Source organism: Echeneis naucrates, chromosome 20 (assembly GCF_900963305.1).
Source record: "Echeneis naucrates chromosome 20, fEcheNa1.1, whole genome shotgun sequence".
Taxonomy (NCBI): Eukaryota; Metazoa; Chordata; class Actinopteri; order Carangiformes; family Echeneidae; genus Echeneis; species Echeneis naucrates.
In genome coordinates this window covers 11,707,278-11,726,860 of record NC_042530.1, presented here as the reverse complement: position 1 = coordinate 11,726,860, position 19,583 = coordinate 11,707,278, and the positions used below count along the sequence as shown (strand labels likewise).

Sequence of the window (19,583 nt, the reverse complement as noted above, 5' to 3'; positions counted from 1 at the left end):
TTGTTTTCTTTCATGTGTCAGGCCACTAAGGTGAATTAACATATTTAACTTTAGCTGAGGAAAATTTTACCGAGGCCGCTCTTATCCTAGTGGTCTCATATTTTACCCGCAGTATCCAAATGTACTGCACTCATGCGCTGAGGAATACTTCTTTTCTGGGAATGGGAACCGTACGGTTTGATGCTGATCTGATATTTTTCAGGTGCACCTGATGAACCCCGAGAATGTACCGAAACCGTGCTGCGCACCCACCAAGCTCCACGCCATCTCAGTGCTCTACTTCGACGACAACTCCAACGTCATACTTAAAAAATACAAGAACATGGTGGTGCGGGCCTGTGGCTGCCACTGACACCTTCGGGGACCAGGGACGCCTGACTAAAACATGGGTTGGCAAAGGGCTGCAACTGGAGCTGTGATTTCTGGGTGAAGTCGACCTCAAGCAGACACTAGTTTTCTGCCCAAGTCCCCGGCCTGCACAGAATGTCCACCCTGAAAGGTTATTTTTACACCTTCTATTCCAATAATCTTGGACATCTCAAAATATCCATCGTATGATATGATTTGTCATTAAGGACCTTTTCAAATATCACACCATATGGGTGTCTTCGAGAGGCAACTTCATCCGACTCCAGTGTTGAGTTACCAAATGGTCCATCACCTTCTCTACTGGCTTTAAAGTGGAGTCTTTCTTCCATGGGTCTGCAAGTGAATGAATGACTGTTTGTGTGTTGGGGAGGGAAGTGTTTAAGTCTGTATATGTGTTTATGGAAGTCTGTGTATGAATGCCTACGAGGCCGCTGCACCTTCTCACTCACCGAGGGTGAGGGCAAAGGCAAAACTGAACTGTAGTGGAACCAGTCAGAGCGCTGCTTTCTTTCCCTTCTCCCATACGCACATACACACATATATATGTATGTATATATATAAAACACAGTGGATCAGTTCTCAGTAGAGGTTCGTGTAATGGCTGATAAACAATTTCTCTGTAATCCATGCCCGCAGGTGGTTGACTCAGTGTTACCACGGCACTGAAAACCAACAGCCGTCAGTGACATCACCTGGGCAAACGACAGGAAATGTGTGGAAAGGGTTTGAGTCAGATTGGGAAATACAAACCCACTTTCTTTTTCAGTGCAAATGCTCTTCACTCAAACTATCGACTATTGAATGAAAGATGCATTTGGAGTCAGTAGTTTCAAATTTCCTTCCTTTTTCCTGATGTATTTTTTTTTTTTCAAGCCATATTTGCTTTCCTAAAATATAATATGGACTGAACCAAAGCGACCGCACGCAATTTTAGCAGCACACCTCTACAAATACCCACTCCATGTCAATATTTACCAGGCTCATGCTGAGCTACTTTTCACCAGACTGGTTCAATATGATGCACAATCTGGCTAAACTCCTGTTTTTCTCTGAAGGCCTGAAGAATACAGCCTTATCCCTTCGACACACCGCATGGCCATTTCAATGTTGCTGCACTCACAAAGTTAACAAACGCATTCGCCCCTCAACAACTCATCAAGAGATTGTGGAAAAACATTCAGCGAGTCAAAAACGGACGGGATGGCAGAATGGTTTCCGTGCCAGCTTTCTGAAATTAGCCCTTTGCTTTTTCAACCCTGAGGGTAAAATTATGTTGAGATTTGTGTCCAGTGGCAACGTTCCTGCCAGTTGAACAAGTTACTGTGAGCTTTATATATACATATATATCTTTTTTAAAACCATATTTTAATGAAAAACTAATACCAGTAAGAATCAAAATACCTTAAATGCCTAACCAATCATAAATTACAAAATATACCTCTGGTGAGCTGCTGTTTACATTTGTGATCATGTTTAGACTGTTTTTGTAAATACTTGTACATTCTCAGTTTATTTATTGCACCTTTTATTAAAAAGAAAAGTCACATACCTTATGAATAAATAAATACAAAAAAACTCAAACAAAAGGACTTATTTTTGAAAAAAAAAAAAAATTTATTATGAAATCTCATGTTACAACTTGCCATTATTTACTCTTTTGTACAAAATCCATGGGTAGTGCACAACCCATGACTTGCAAGGAAAGAAAAACTTCTGTCACTGGAGTTCTTTAGACCATGTGCTATCCATAAAAACTTTTACTGACAAATGTCTGCTGTGTCTGACTGTTCCGTGTATTTGGATGAGACAATGAATGGTTTCCTGCTTTATGCAGTACCTTTCACTGAACCTGAGTGAAGGCATTTGTATTGGCGTGAGCTTGGGACTGCAGGTGGATGCAGTTTTCAACATCATGATTAATCACAACAAAGTATGCTGAACTTTCGCAAATACTGTCAGAACCAGTTAGAGATTACTGTTCTTTGTGGGTCGATGCACATGATAGTGTACGATCTCAACATAGTTTACAGTAACAATAGAAACAACTGTTTATTTTGGTTTTATTTGTTGAATTGCATTTTCCAGACCATTTTACTGTTAACGGAATTCCCCAGAGCAGCTGTCCATGTGGAAGTGTGAAACTACTCCTACACTTCAGACTGAAGAAAATATGACATTTTATTATTTGGGAAAGAAATTCTCAATCTGAGATGCAGTGGTTTCCACCCGTACTAATAAATCTCAGTCTTAAGTCAGAGTGTTGATGTGATGTTTGCTAGCCCACCTGGATCGCAGTTTGAGTAGGTATGACCAGGAGAACAGTGTCATCACAGAGAGCAACAACTCATGCTACTTCAATTTTAAACTTTGACACTTGGTCAAAATGATTGTTTTCTACTCCAACTAATAGGTCAAAACACCTTTGAAATATGAACCTGGCCTAAGAACTATAACAAAAAAGCCTTTACATTCACCCATTTATGTAATACAAATGCTGTCTTTGATTATTTTATAAAGGAAAACTAGGCTGATGACCGTTTCAAAATAAACAAAACCATGAAACAGAAGCAGCAGTTATTTTTAACATTTTCAGTAATAGAAATAGAGGGCAACATGGTCCAGGCCTGAGAGACTGAACGCTTGAAGGAACTGAGAGAGGGTGGCCCAGACTGCACGAGTCAGAAATGGCATAGGGAGCATGACTAAGGTCTTTGACAATTTTCTTTAAATTGCAGTGAGCATGAGAAATTGATCTGATCTTTAGTTTCCTCTTAGTCATGAAGAGAAAAATGAAGTCATTTCCCTGTGCCATGTCAGACTGCAGTGACAACAATGAAGCCTCTGTCACAGTTCCCTCCAGCCTGCATGCGTGTTTCCCTGAGAGTTAAGTCACAGGCCATAACTGGCATGGAAATGAAGTACCCTCAACTTAACACTCAACTTCACATTTTACGCAAACCTTTACAACCTTCTTGAGTGACAGTACCCCATCATTAATGGCTCATGATTTAACAACAGATCCCATGTATAAAATTTTGCATTTAAAAAAACCAACATATTTTTAACTGGAACATTTGCCCTTCAGTGCCCTTAATAAACATTAATTGTGTGGTTCTCAGCAGTGCTTACAAAGTGGATCTTGTGGATATATTACTTCATTTGCACACCCAACCAATACAACTTTATTCTCCATATTAGGAGATCGTGGACAGGTAGCAGAAATGAGCAACACATCCACATTACAAACACTGAATCCTTCTATCCTTGAAAGCTGGATAACAAAGAGACTGTGTCAGTTGGACATTGGCTGATTCCTTTCTGAAGAGAACCTGATCGGAGAGAGATAAAGAAAGGTCTGGCAACTGAATGAGAGAGAGTGGTTCTTTACAGTTTTTACAGCTCATCTCTCGCCTGCTTCATGACAAAGCTGTGTAGGCTCTCTATGTCCCGCCCACCATGATGCTCGTCACCCCTTTCGCCTGCCCTGAAGATGATCAATGTGGGGTAGCCTCGCACCTGCAAACAGAGACCAAATGACAACAACAGGGGATTATACAATGCACTTTCTCTGACAGAAGAGGAAAAGGCAAATGCTGGGGCCAGTTTTAATCTAGTGTTTATTTAGTACAAAAATGGCATTAAATGCAGTCAGCTAAGTGCTGTTTAGTGAATGTCTCTGGTCGAGTTCTAGTTGTGGACCTGTAGGTTGTGTGGAAGCATTTCAGTACTTCAAAGGGCTGGATGAGGAACATTATTTTTTTATTAAATTCAAATCACAAAGCAAAAAACAAACTACCAAGAACTCCAGATACCACTGGTCAATCTAAAATTTAGGTGGGAAAAAAATGAAGATAATTACGGAAGGGGTACTGGGTAGTGAAGTGATACATTGTTGATTGTCTAAAAAGTAAGCAGAGCAGTGGTTAGGGTCAGACGGCTAAAACTCTGTAGACATGGGACCATTCAAGCTGAGCTGAGAGAGGAAAGGAGTGAGAGAGAAACGCACTAGTGCTGTGTGGTAATCAGCCCAGTGGAAACTGTTGGGGGAACTCCCGTGACACACTTCTCTATCTCCATGCATTTATATGGCACTAGTGGATGTCATTAATGTTGTTCGCTCTTTATTCTGTGGTTTGTACTTTTCTTCACTGTCCTCATTCTGCATTTATCTCTGATATAACTGTGGGGTCTGCATCTGCTACTTCAACACAATATACTATGGGAATAACTGTTATTTTCACTACAGCAGGCTGTCTAACTGCTTAAATACAACAATATAAACAGCTGTTGCTGATCCTGCGTCTAACTTACACACACTCGTCCCCTGAGCTGAAAACTGTTTTTTGTGGGGTCAGAATAAGGTTGGAGGGTGTCTATCAGTTAGAGGTTACAAAACGGACAGCACAGATGTAGGTGGGAGCTGGGATGTGGAAAATCATTTTGATAGCATTAACATATTTGTGTGTTGGGGAAATCAAAGCTATAAATGGGACACATACTTTAATGTCCACCTTTCTTTGAAAACTGGACATGCGACCCCATGTCTATTTTTGGGACAACCAAAGCAGCAATGCCGTGCTGCTGATTTTTATCTTATTTTTGGAGTTTGGACAAGTGTGTCAGACGAGTCTTGCCTCTCTCTGTTATTTCATTAAAACATGTACACACTTACGGAGTACTTGTTGCAGAGTGTGCGCTCCACAGTGCAGTCAACTTTGGCTATCTTGACATCAGTGAGTCCAGGAAACTCTTTCTTGGAAAGATCCTCCCATGTTGGAGCAAGGTTCTTACAGTGACCGCACCTGGACAGCAAAACAAAACAACACAGAATTATATCATTTTAACTGACTGAGAATTTATTTTTCTCTAACGATCATCCAAGAAGTAAGGGCAGGTCAACTCTATAGCCTCCTAAATCAACTATTAAATTCAACTAACATTAAAAGACTAATTATTTGTCTTGGAATATCTGCAGGCTTTAAATGTCTGTGGCTCCAAAAAAAAAAAGAAGGAAAAAACCAAACAAACGGACTGATCATACCATGGAGCATAGAATTTGATGAAGGTGAAGCCCTTGGCCACTGTCTCATCGAAATTGTCTTCTGTTAGGACCACCACACCGGACTGTAGATGAGGAAGGGAAAGAAACTTATTAAATTATTAAATAACGATCAAGTTTTACTTTGAGGAGAATGTTCATATTGTATTATAGGTTTGGATGATGCATCTATTTTTTTTTTGGGTCCCTACTAATGTTCACATTGAGACATCTACATGTGTCATTGAATCCCACTTTATCAGGGTTGTAGCTGTAATAGAGTACCTAACACAGCTACAAGAACACAGTCACAGGTTTGCAAATATGGAAACAGCTCAACGCTTAAGTGGTAGTTGAGAGGTACAAAAAAAAATCCTTCTCTATTTCATTTTTAAACAGCTGCTCATGCAAAGCAGACTATTATTTGAATGGTGTCAGCCTATCTGATCTGTACACAGAGAAAAATTACAATCTTTCATGCGTGACGTGTTTGGTTGTTCACACCCACCTCGACCTCCTCTTTCTCTGGCTCATCAGAGGGCAACTCATTTTCTTTCTGTTCCTCACTGGGTTGATGCTCTTCAGCAACGGCAGCCTTCAGTTGATTGTCCACAAAGTCTTTGAAAGAGTCCAGGTCTCTTTTTCCTTTGTACTGTTCTGTCTACAAAAGAGACATAGTATTAATAACAACAACAAAACACAGTGACTTCTGAAAGTCAACATATGATATATTTTAATAGGTTTAGAGTAGATAGACACTTTTCTGCACACTTCACGCTGGTTTATACTCCTGCATAGGAATGACTCTGACCGACTGTGAGAATTAATACTTACGCTGTGTGCCTGTGACATTAGCACTTAAACTGCTAAGACAAGAGCTGGAAGTAAGTTTTCTATGCCACTAAAGTTTTAAGAGGAGAATCCAGCCAGTCACAGTTGCTGTGGTCTGTGCTACCTCAATGCACAGTATGGCCTAAATTTTTCTATGGAGGTGCACATCAGTGTAAGCTTAGATGAATGCACCATTCCTTCGATGTCAGCACATGAATATTAACTGGCCTACAGGTTCTAACTGAAGCCAAATGTTTAAATCCGTGGAAACTGTCTTCACTTCTTATCAAGGCATGATTAACATACTAGGTTTCCAAGTCACTCAGTTATGATGTGATGACATGGAAGTTGTTGTGGTCTGCAGATTATCTTAGAAGTCAAAGCAAAACTGCATGACAGCCAGAGTGACAGCAGATCAGGTGGAGGTTGGCCAAAGAATGACTCGAATGAATTAAGAATATAGAGTTACCACTGGGACCTGTCAAGGGTGTACCCCGCCTTCAACCAGTGTGAGCTGGGATTGGTTTCAGCACCCCCGGCCACCCAGAAACAGATTAGCAGTTGACGATGAATGAATGAGTTACCACTGATCAAAATCTTCTTCCATACCTTCTCTCCATTGTAGAAGAAGAGCAATGTGGGATATCCCCGTACACCATTGTCAGAACACACCTCGTAGTGCTGTGTACAGTCCACCTAAGCAATAAACAAATGAACATGTTATGTGACTATGACACATGAATGAAAATACTCACTGCAGAGTACGTCCTGTATACCTTTTCATATTAACAGCATCCCATCAATAAATGGCACACTGCTACTTGAAAATATAACTACGACCCTCACACTGTAGTGTGTACGTGTATATATATATATATATATAAATAAACACACACATATGTACATAGACAAACAACCCACCTTTCCAATCTTGACATCGTCAGAATGCTCAAAGGTGGTAGCCAGCTGCTCCCAGGTTGGGGCCATGGCTTTGCAGTGGCCACACCACGGTGCAAAGAACTTAACAAAATGAGCCCCTGAAACAAGAGGAGAGACATATAAGAAAAACTAATTGAAGATAATAAGAAAACTGAACACAAATTAAAATGACTTTCACTTTGCCCTAATTTCTACGTAACATAATTACACACGAATAATTCTTTACTCAAGTGAAGCTTACCACGCTTATGGATTTGTATTTTTCAATTGATGGAACAGGGTCACTACAAACTCCTCACAGCTGGTGTCAATGAAATCATACACCTCTTATCCTGAGGTTTTATGCAACCAATTACACAATGTTTATTGCTGCTCTGTTGCCAAGATGTTGAGGTGGGGCCTATAAACACTGTTTTAAAATGCCTATGTCATATCCTGCCTTTTTTCGTCTCCAAACATGAACAATTTATTTTTCTTAAAAATCAAAACATTCAACTTTGACAGAGCTTAAAAACTACATTTTCAAGGAGACAATTATCATGAGAGGTGTTTATTTTTGAAGTCATCTGAAAATCCCAAAACATAACATGTTGACTGACATTGCGGATTGTGGCTCAGGTGCTTGTATTGAACTGTCAGTTATGTAAATCAAGGCAAGGAGTTTCCATTCTCTAATGAAGGATTCAGATACACTGCTGTGTGAAAACTAACAGTGTTTAAAATTAAGACAAAACTGAAACTATTTATCCGTTAAAGCAGAACACAGCTGTGCAAATACACAAAACTAAGTTACCTACTCATTTGCTTTGCTCAGCTACCATGATGATACTTTCATGGAGGATTCAAGAATATTGTTACTGGATCTTTACCTTTGGCTATGTGGGCCTTAAAATTGAGAGCTGTGAGCTCATACATGCCCTGTTTGGGCTCTGGTGCTTTGGGAGGTTCCAGTTCACTCTCTGGTTCCTAGGGGACACACATGAATAACCATTTATGAACAACACTGTTCTTTACTGTTATGGTTACAGGCTTATAAACTTGGGCTATTAGCTGAATGAACGTAATTCACCGAAGGCTCTTCCTGGAGTGTCTTCAGCATCCAGGTCTCCAAGGACTGCAAGTCTCTGGGTCCCTGGTACTTGACTGCCTCTTGGTCTGGCTTAAATAATTTCAGACTAGAAATGACATCAAATAAACATTTTTAGTTTAAAGAAATGTTATGTGGCAGAGGTGTGATTAAAGTTTAGGGTTCAATGAGACTATTTATTCAAATTTAAAGGGCCATGTAAGCACAAATGATTTCCCAAATAGTCTTCGTCACCACCTCAAGCTATGAGACCTGGTAGGCTTTGTCATTCAAGTTAAGTCAATGATTAAACAATGACTGCTGTACTTGTAGGTGCAGTACACAGAGAGCAACAATCAACATTTAAGAGGATGTCAGTAAGTCATCACTGGCAGAATATTCAACTTTATGGAGGCCAATGTGTCACTAGTCTGTCAATCAGTGATGAAAATCGTTGTTTACTTGCATGTAAGAGTTTTTTTTCCCCCTAAATGACAGTTACTGAGTTTTTTCATGACCTTCAGTTTCAGTATTTCAGTAGCCCAAAAACTTAAATGCCAAGGTCCCTGGCATCAGTGCCAAGAACTGATATAAACTGAGCTGATGTGACCAGTATACTTACGTAGGGTACCCTCTAACTTCATGGACATTAGAGCAGAACTTGGTGTCCTGGACGCAGTCTACCTTTACCACATACACCGGGGGCTCATCCATGCTGTTGTATTTGTCTGCCAGTTCATTCCATGCTGGCTGTAACCTCTTGCAATGGCCACACCTGGACACATAAGTACATTCAAAAAACAGTCAGGTACCTTCAACTTCTTCAGATTTTGTTATTTTTGATCATCATCATCATCATCTTCAATGTACAATCACAATTGTACCAAATAATGACAACCCCCCCCATTCAATACTTCAATGAAATTAGTACTTTTGGGTATGACACAACAGTCAACAGCCCCCTGGATTTTGGGGATTTAATGCATTCCATTCAGACCCTCTCGAGCCCTGCCAAGCTGGATGGGGACCATTGGTGGACCTCTGCTGAGAACTTAAAGTGGGTTCAAATGAGGGCTGTGGCTGAACTACCTCAGGATTAAGAGTTAAGAGTTGTTACAGCTGTGTGTTTCAGGATCATCATCCTGATGTTTTTCCCTCAATCCAGATCAGCCTCTCTGTTCCTGCTGATAAAAAAACATGCCCACTACAAGATGGTGCTGCCACCATTATTCACTGTTAGGATTTTTTAAGTATTCACTCTTTGTATAACTTGTTTTCATGCAAGGACATTATCAATACAAAGTTTCACACACACTTCACATCACACTTAAAGCTTATACATAAATTGGGAAAATAAATGTGTGCGTTTTGCAGTTTATCCTACATATAATGTTTGCTGCCTATGTCATAATGTTTGACTACTTTCACGCAATTTACTGCACGCAAACATAACCTTGCTGAGGAGGGAGTTAATGGCAAAAATGCACTGACTTTAATGGTAGTGCCACCTGCTGGAGGCTATGTATCCTTTTCGTACACAATTATATATATATATATATATATATATCTCTCACCTCATAAATTCACTTTGCATTGTGTTATACAGCGCAACTGAAAAATAAAATATTGAAGCTGTATATGAAAAAGTTAAGCCTGCGTCTGAAACTGAGTCATTTAATTTGAGGACTTTTTGTAAGATTTTCTGTCGATGATATATACCAAATTTATTAAGAACTGAATGAACTGCCTTGAACTAATTGATACCTCTAATAACAACAACACTGAACTAGCAATTACAAGCACCACTGGCATGGGGAGCCAAGCTACTTTAAGCATGGCCTAATATTCATAATTAATCAGTTTGGACCTTTTGGGCCCCAACTAAAGAAACATGCCCACACTTGTCAGTTCAAAATATTATATTTTAGATACAGGACACACAAACAGCTTTATTTCAGGTAATGACAGTGATTCCCCAATCAGAGAAAGAGAAAGGTGTCAGTGTTCAAGATAAAACATAATAATCCATTAAGTACAAACACAGAAACAGAAGACAGGTATCAGAAGGCAACACGGGTCAGGTCTATTACCAATGTGTGGTAATGGAGGTACCTGTGGGAGACTTGTTGCGCTCTGACATAAAACTAATTTAACCTCTTATCTTCATAATCAACCCCTGTCTTTTCCTCGGATGTCCTTTTCTTGAGTGATAACCAATCGATGAAGCGGATTTAACGCGAGCAGCCGGTACTCTCCAGGAGGACCCCCCAAAGGTCCGAGAACCCCACTTTGGGCACCGCTGACATAACGTTAGTCAATCAGTGCCTGCCACGTAAGCTACCCCAGCTGCAACTGTGTACATCGACTGACTTTATTCTGTGTTCACAGGGAATAAACATAACGCAAATGACTGGCTTTTTTGTGTTTTGGAATTTTCGGTTTCCTTCTGAACCTCTGTTGGAAAGTTTTTAAATTTCATTTCAGCTGATAGCGAACTGCCGGCACGGAGGCCCGAGAGTTGACCAGCCAACTGTTTGGCTACGCTAATTAACTAGCCGCTAAGCTAACCCCGCAGGTTAACCGTGCTGCCAACTAGCCAGAATGCTAACTAGCTTGCTGGCTACTGCGCCGGTTAGCTGTGACATACCGGCGTTCCCGTTACATGGAAATACGAGCAGCATTAAAGAAGAGCTAATGCCAGCGAAAATGTATTTACTCAAAGCCGTCTCGGGGGAATAAAACTTTGTAAATTGCTGTCTTACCATGGCGCGTAAAACATGACAAAGTGGGGAGCGGTGGGCACCGCTTCGTTGAACATCTCCACTGTGTACGTGTGCTTGGCGTGCTCTTCTTCCTCTGCATCCGCGTCGCAGAACACGCTGGCGAAAAGCAACGAAAAGACATAAATACCGCAGAAGATGCGGGATGTGCAGTTCAGTGCTGGAGCCATTGTTAATCTCTGTCGGCGGCTGAGGCGGCGACCCTGCTGGCGTACTGTGGGGAAAGAAAAGACTGTCGGCGTGCACGCCCCCTCTGGCGGGATCACTTAGGAGGAATGTGGACTCTGGATGGGACGCACGCATGTGGAGGTTCCCCGCAGCTCCGGCCGGACCGCAGGGCTGTGCAACTCCACCCGAACAGACAGGTTCAAACAAGGCAGGCTTTGGTCAAGTATGGGGAAAGTATTGGGAACACCTGTTCAGACAACAAGAAGGTCACGGGTTCGATTCCTGGGCCTGGGGCCTTTCTGTGATGAAGACTGTGATGGACTGGCGAGCTGTCCAGGTGTGCTCCCGCCCAATGTGAGCTGGGATTGGCATGCGTGTATTTGTCAGTGGAGATTAGCTGCTGCATAACGGACTCTCACTTGGTTTATGTTTGATCTCAGTAATGATTTTTATGTTGTTGTTTGGCAAATCCAGACAGTGTCATTCACATGTCAGAGATAGGAGACAAAGGTTTGGACATCAGTGATTTCATTTATTAAGCTTTCGTCTTTTGTCTTTTGTCCATTATGGCTGTGATTTGGCCACGTCAAGGGAAAGTGACTACCAAACAGTCTGACTCTCTTGGCCTATAGTGTCAAAGACAAGAAATTTTAAATCATTACTTTACTTAACTTTTAATGAATTTTGGCACCATTACAACATAATTTCTTTTCATTCTGCTGTAAAAGAAAAACTTTACTCTGAATGTGTTGGCACCGATGTCCTATTTTTATCCCATTTATCTGTTTTCTATATATGTTTGGCATTCACTGTGAAGAGTAAAAAGAACTTTATTGTCCAGTGAAACGTGTTTCTGTACTATACATATCACAATCAACACTTTGAATCTTTGAATCTTGATAGTTTAATACATGTAATAGTCCGAATTGGTGGCAGCTGTGCTACATCCCTGCATTTGTATTATAGTTAAATCGATGGAACTTTTCTTAGACAGGTCTACTCTGCCAACACACTATTTAAAAGGATGTAAGTGCAAGACTTCAAGTGTGACATCTATTAAACAAATTTTGAAATGTTAAAAGAAAGCCAATTAAGTCTCACTTGGAAGTTGAATGATTAAAAAAAAAAAATAAATAAATAAATCTCATTAGAATGTATTTTGAGAGACATTGAGGAAACCTTATGCACTTCTGGTGGGGTAACAACAGTAAATGCCAAATTGGTTGGTTCTAAATGATCCAAAAAGTTGCAGCTGGCTGCACCTTTTTGGCAGTTAGTGGAAGTTTCCATCACACCCCTATAGAACAAACCAGCTGTTCTTATAATACCTAATGAAATAAATCTAGTCAGCCTTCCAAAAAGAGAATTATGGAAATACCCCCATAGCCTCATTAGGATTAGGTGAATGCAAAGTTAACACTTTGCTGTAAAAATATGGGGCACCACAGCTCAGGTCTCACATCAGAGAGGAACAGTTGTTTTTATTCATCCCTGCACAAATATGAATTAAGATTACATCCTCTTGATAACTACAGAACATTTTTAGACAAATATGATTCATCAAATTTATTACTTTGGATAAGTAGTGGCTCTGGAAGGGCTGTTGCCTCGTGTAGTTAATATAAATCATCTGCCTGTTCCCAAGATGGACTTTGTTTGTGTGTGTCTGTTCCCAGAGCAGCGAGTACCTGCTTCTCTTTAATCATCCTCCCTTTTCCTTTCATCCTTTCATCTGGACAACAGGAAGAGTGGGAGGAGGGAAGGAAGAAGTTACAGCATGGAAAGAGAAGTGTCACCCAGAGCAGCACTATGGTAATGTATATAACACTATTCCAGACTTTTCAAAGGTCTTTCATAAAACCAGGTCCTCGGGTCCAGATCCTGAATGTCTGTGTTCTAAAAGTGGGTGAAAATGATCCCAACCTAATAGTCTGTCTCTTGTATATAAATATAGAGAAAATTATATGAAGTGTTCAGTGCGCTCTGTTTGTGTGTGTCTGTCAGTGTTTTGTTTTTGGGGCAGCTAATATCAGGAAAAAGCCTGCTGTTGCCTGGATGACCATTAAAATTCCACTGTTACAGCCACACGCACGCACACATTATTTTGCCCACAGAGAGTACTGGCACTCAGTGGAGAAGCAATATACTCGCAAGAGATGCCTTCACAGAGGGAGATGATACTGCGATGACCCTGAAGCTGACGAGAGACGATCTTTAACCTCTGGCTGTACAAATTCAAGTATGGGTTTTCTTTGAAGAACACAAAATGTTCTACCTTTTCACTTACATAGATAAAACATGACAAACAAGCAGGCCCAACTGTCTGCCAAAACCTGCATGTTTTTGTGTTGCCTGATGGAACCACACCTGATTTACTGGCTGCCCCATAGCAGGTATTCTCATTAAAAATAAAGCAATTTGTTTCCATGTGGCATCAGGACACATTTTTTAGCTTGACTTATAGTATGGCTGGATACAAGTAGCAAGATCTGGCATGTCTCACTGAAGCCAAATCTGCCAAACAGCATGTTCATAACTCTTACCATTTGTGTCTTGTTCCGCCTGTCTCTAAGAAAACCCAGTGCTGCTGTAAAAAAGATAGTTGCAATATTCTTTGATCTCATTGCAACATGTAGCTTTCACTGGTTAGTTACAAATCTGCACTGTCAACTTGTTTGGTTTCAAGAGGCACAGACAGCAGCAGGGATATATTTATGTTATTGTTTTGTCCTATTTGATTTTATTTCTAATAGCTAAGCTGATTTCATCTTCCCATGGGGACACTCCTTCTGGATTAGTTTTGTGCCTGTTAGTGCAGTGCACAATAGCAATATCAACAAGAGACTGGACACTGATCTTAAGTGTAATGACATGCTGTTTTCCGACCAAACCGTTTGAGAGTGCCAAGAGCCAGTACGAAAAAGCTGCTTTATCTTTCCTAACTGGGCAGACTGCTTTATGGTGTTCTACTTGGTTACAGTAAAAGAGCTACTTGGTGTACTCATTCATTCGTTCACCGTTGACCGTTTCTGGGTTGTGGGGTTGCTGGAGCCAATCCCAGGTCACATTGAGTGAGGGTGGGGTCACCCTGGACAGGTCACCAGTCCATCACAGGGCCAACACACAGAAACAGACAGAGACCAACAACCACTCACACTCACACTCAAACCTACCTACCCTTAGAGTCACCAGTTAACCCAAACATGATGTCTTTGGATGGTGGGAGGAAACCCACACACCACTAGAATTATATAAATCTGGGTTTTTATTAAGCAGATGTACCTCAACCTCTCCCTCAATCTCTACACCTATTGAAATAACCTCTTTGGCCTTCTGGTTGCCAAATGTGTCTCTGCTGACGTGGCCACATAGGATACGCTTTCACTTTTCTCTGCCAGATGTGAAATCAGCTTCACTGTATAATCAACCATGAACATGCCACTGCCAGACAAACACAACAGTGTTTCCACCTTCCCAGAGAGTTAGGGTCACTAATAAAACAAACCGGTACAAATCCAAAGGGGTTAGAACCCTGAAAAAAAAAACAAAAAAAAAAAACCCAACATAATTTCAGATAACAGGGGTTAGGATATTTTTAAAGAGTCAGAGAGTGAGCCGATAGCTGCCAAGCAGACTAATAAATGGATCCATTGCTTGTCATCCAAGGTTGTGTTGAGTATGTGTCGGGGCCACTGTGTGAGACACATCAGTCAGTAAGTTGTAAACCTTTTTTTCAGGGCTCTTACTGCTCTGAGCACAGGACACTCATAACAGAAGGTTCACAAAAACAACTCTCCTTCTGCAGCTTTTGAATTCTTATCACAAACTGTGTATCGGTTTCACATCGGGCTGCTTTTAAACACTGCTAAGAAACACAGTGATAAACTCTTCAAGAAGGTTTTCTGGAATATTTCTGAGGCCATTTCTGACAAAATCCCCATACTGTCACATAAACATGTGGGAATTACCCTGTTGGAAACTGTAGTAATGCTTTCAGCACCGTCTTCCCAAGACTGGACATCAGCAATCCAAAGCCAGACGTGTTTCCATTAGGGAGAGACAACAGAGACAACTCATGGTCATGAGTATCGTATCCGGGACACAGGATGTGACCAGCGGAGGGGAACCAATGTCATTTGCAGACAGCTCACTGGAGCCACTTCAGCAGGCACCTGAGATGGGAAAAGACAGCAGAGAAAAGGCTCTCCCACATGTTTGGAACAATCCCAGAAAAATCATTCAGTGATGGAAATGGGTAAGCATTTTGGCTTTTCATCTGGGTGGCTGGGTAAGGGAGTGATTTTCGTTGGACTGGTGGTTACCAACCTGTGGGTCGGGGCCCACTGGTGGACTGCAAAAGCAATGCAAGTGGTACGGCATTGAAACAAACCATTACAACACAAATCTGCACCATTGGCAGAACCATCATATCTTGTTTCTTTTTTGTTTGTTTCAACTGTCATGAAAATGAATCCACACAAAAAGGTAATAAAAAGCAGAAGTTAAAACACTGACATCAGGGATTAAATGGCTGATTAAGGACACTTTTGTTGCCTGAGACAGCTTGAGGTCACAGTACAGATTGGCTTGTAAAATACAACAATAATAGTATAATGCAACAACACAATAACTTAGGGAAGAAAAACAAAAGAGCTAGCCCCTGTGCCACACAAAATATGTAAAGATCTTTTGATGTTTTTGTCATTACGTTACAGCACAGCTCCATGGAAAGCATCTGCACTGATTTAAAGAGAAGTGTAAGCAGCCCTATCATCAGACTTCTCACTTGTCATTTACATTCTTGTAATCACAGGTGGTGACAGGACCTAACCTGACTTGAGGCTGCGTTTCGCCGACACCTCTTGGTCCAGTGCCATTTCTGTAAAAGCCCCACTTCCTGCTGGAAAAGCCATCAGGATGTACAGTGTGAGGTGAGGAAGAAGGAGAAAGGGGTGGGGGGTGAAGGGGGGATATTATCCAGACAAGGAAGTTAGAGGACAAGGACTGTGAAAGAGATGGAGAAAAACTTGGATTCAGGGATATTTTGTTCTTTCCAAATCGCATGGCAGCCAATTTGGCCAAAACCAGAACCTCAGTGGTGAAGTTTTTAACTCAGCTGAATTTAACAAAAGTTGTTGCAAATGGGTCCTCATAATTTAGGGACTTTGCGATCTTGACATGTTGTATTTATTATTTTATCCATTAATTAACCATCATTGAAATTATGTATGGATATAATTTGGGTGTTTGAGATCATTTAAGTCCTTTGCAACCCAGTTTTAAAAAAAGATTTAGAGGAGTATACACCTATCACCCTCGGCATTACAAAGCATATATGTGACACAAATTAATATTGTGTTATAAATAATAGCAGCGAAATCCTTGAAGTCCTCGAAGCCCACACACTTAAGCAGAGGATGCACTGTGTCTAAGTGTCCTTGAGCAAGACATGCTACCATCCCCTTATTTTCCGGGTTAGGGTTTGTAGCTGAACCCACCCTCTGAAATAAAAAACAAGATTTGCTAATAAAGATCAATGGAGAATGACATGCTATTTTTGTCCAGTAAAAGGTTTCTCTTCATGCATCTAAATATGATTGACAGCCTACAAGTCAAATGGCTGCCTTGAAGGCCTGAAGCTATGAGGAAAGTATGGCTCCAAAGTGATATTTCAGCAGACAGTATTTTATGTGAGGCAAGCCATAAATGTCATCAATAACCAATGAGGCTTCGCTTTTCCTAAAGCACTCCGAGAACGCCCTAGTACCTGCCTTCGTCACGTCAAGGTTTGTTTTTATTTTCCCCTTTAAAAAGAAAAAAAAAAAAAAATAGATACATGCTGTCAAGCACTTACTGGCACTCCTGCTGGCACTCATGGAAAATGTAAAAGAGGCTCTGTCTTGTTGAGGTCAGACTGAAATTGTCAGTTGGCCAAGTCACAAAACAGATGTTTACTGTTTTTCTGAGGATGATTTGCTCTCTGCTCAGTATTGGTCAAATCATAATCTTATTTTCTTTAACAGGACAGTGTGGGAAGAAAGGTGCACAGTGTGTGAGCTAGGTGATTCACTGTAAATGTGGGTCATACTGTATAAACGCTTCATCAGTCCATGATTACTTTAACTGAGGTTATGATTCAGACAGGTGTCTGGATTCATCTGACTAAAGGGGGTGTGCAATAAAATCATCTGATGGATCACGCAAAGGAAAGTTGTGTCCATGCATGTGTCACCCTGTGTAAGCACCGAGTATAAACGAGTTTCAGGAAGCCTCTGTGTGTGCGCGTCGGTGCAACCTACACCTCAGTGTGTCTCCAACGGCAGTTAAGGGCCCGGTAAAGGTCTCTCCACAGAAGCTATTAAGCAGTGCGTCTGTTGGAATAATGTGTTTGAGTTGGCTGCACAGCAGCAGCAGGTGCTGGGAGGACCAGCCTGGAGCTGCTGCTGCTGCTGCTCACTGTCTGCTATGATCTGTAGGCCAGAGAGCACTCTTCCTTTCTCTGCGTCTTTCTTTCCACTCTCCATCTCTTTCTTCCTCCTTTCATGTTTCTTTTTCGCCTTCTTTCTCCATCTCCCAGCTGTCGTTGCTGCTGTTTTCTTTTTTTTTTGAAGGCCTCTTCTGCTCTATCTGCTGTTGTTTCACTTACCTTTTTCTTTTATTAATTTCCACTTTCCTCCCTTTTTAGGTTGTCCTGGAGATCAAAATACAGGAATAAAATATCATCTGTTTGCATCATATGTCTGTGCCACTATGGTAAACAATGAAGCTAAGTTAAAATCCAACCTTTGCATCTGTGGAACTTATGTGTATGGAGAAAAAAAAAAAAAAAATCCAAAGAAAGGCAAACCAGTAAAGCAAACTTGAGACGCCAGTTTTGTCATGACAGCCTGCGTTACACATTTTTGGGAATGTTATACAAACATACTCAGCCATCGTGTCATGTGGCATTCTTATTATTTGGTTTGCAGCTGTTAGTGGTAGAAGCAGTTACGCGGTGTCCTGTCCTAGATTTGGCTCAACCAACAGCCATTTTCTCACCATTACTCTCACAATGTGAGAACAAGGAGTTCAAATTGACCTTTGCTGCAAAGCCCAAAATCACACAGTGCATATCTTACACTCTTTCTATGTTCATATTAGACATCCTTTTTTTGCAATATCATAAGGAAACAATCCTTAAATGTTCACATTTTATACAAAACATTCCCAGTCAGGGGATTTTTCATGCAAGGCAGTATGACTCCTAGTAGCAGAGATGCTGGGAACACTAATTATCATCACATTATCTTTACCACTTGTCCATCAGGGTACCGGGGTTCTAGAGCAAATCCCAGCTAGCCTCGAGTTAGCCTCAATAGGTCTATCACAGGGCTGACATGTAGAGACAAACAACCATTCACACTCACCTTCATACTTATGGACAATTTAAAGTCGCCAATTAATCTAAAAGTGAAAGCCAGAGGACCTAGAGGGGACCCACAAGGCACAGGGAGAATGTGCAAACCACCAATTCCACCATTCCACCGTGCTGCCTGAATCCTTTTTTAATTGCTCAAACTTTTAGGGTTGCCAGCCCAAGTGGGATTGTGGCCATGTATGGAAAGCAATACATGGTACTGCTTTCAGTAACATGTAACAATGAGCCGCATAGTATGCATGTGCTCCAGGCAGCACTATTTGCAAACTATATATACATTAGGTTAAAAAAAAAAAAAAAGTGTCCTGTGATTTTTTTTTCTGCTACACCAAAGAAACCGAAAAGAACTAAATCATTCAGATTGAGCATCACCAAAACCACAACAGGAGAAATTCTCAGAAAAAACACTTGCCTGGTACAGAAAACAGGGAAAACAAAGCCATTTGGAAGGTATGTGGTTGGCAGTGATGCCAGACATTCTTCTAAAGTTCAGGAATCTAGACGACAACAAGCTTTTTTGCAGCTGATGTCTAAGGACCGATGACAAGCCATTCGCCATGTACTGTCTGGCCATTGTTTTCCCCTTTAGTCGACTGAGGAAGGTATTTGTTTTTGCTGGACTTTTACCTGTGTTTCTTGGACATGGCAGGAACATGAAGCTGTTGTGTTAGTAAGACTGTCTAATGAAACTGAGCACATGCAAAACATCACAATCAGCTCAGCTAATTACACATTAAACAATCCATTGTAATATGGTGAATATTTCTCGATCAAGAAAGAAGCAAAATTTGGTCTGAGGCAGGTTTTTTTTTTTTTTTTTGGAAAGAGGTTAGAAAACTGACTCTGTTCACTGTACGGAACAAAAACTGACAAGTTACAGTGTGAGCCTTCACCATGGACCATGTCAGAGCTTGCTAATAGCGGGTGCTGGCAGTTACAATCAAAGTGGGACATTTAATTTCCAACTCTTTTCTT

At 40.9% G+C, this 19,583-nt stretch overlaps 2 protein-coding genes across 4 annotated transcripts in view; one reads left to right on the top strand and one right to left on the bottom strand.

Annotated features, from left to right (window-relative positions):
• The window catches only part of bmp6 (bone morphogenetic protein 6), a 42,854-nt gene extending 39,997 nt beyond the window's left edge, over positions 1-2,857 (top strand). Inside the window, exon 6 of one of the 2 annotated variants that reach the window (XM_029528588.1) lies at positions 203-2,857. In XM_029528588.1, coding sequence (XP_029384448.1) covers positions 203-352 — 150 coding nt within the window. In that variant the 3' untranslated portion in view covers positions 353-2,857. The remainder of the gene's footprint in view (positions 1-202) is intronic. The other variant, XM_029528587.1, reaches the window with a different exon arrangement.
• Positions 1,969-11,270, bottom strand: txndc5 (thioredoxin domain containing 5). Of its 2 annotated transcripts, none has more exons than XM_029528590.1 (10): positions 11,006-11,270; positions 8,866-9,018; positions 8,247-8,352; positions 8,047-8,143; positions 7,160-7,275; positions 6,848-6,934; positions 5,922-6,068; positions 5,411-5,493; positions 5,042-5,171; positions 1,969-3,885 (listed from the first exon to the last, which is right to left on the bottom strand). In XM_029528590.1, exons 1-10 carry the CDS (start codon positions 11,191-11,193, stop codon positions 3,763-3,765), a joined length of 1,230 nt encoding a protein of 409 aa, XP_029384450.1. In that variant the 5' UTR covers positions 11,194-11,270; the 3' UTR covers positions 1,969-3,762. The 2 variants fall into 2 exon arrangements, with proteins under 2 accessions (XP_029384450.1, XP_029384449.1); XM_029528589.1 differs by having other exon boundaries at positions 5,916-6,068; positions 11,006-11,269.
• Between the last annotated feature and the right edge of the window lie 8,313 nt (positions 11,271-19,583).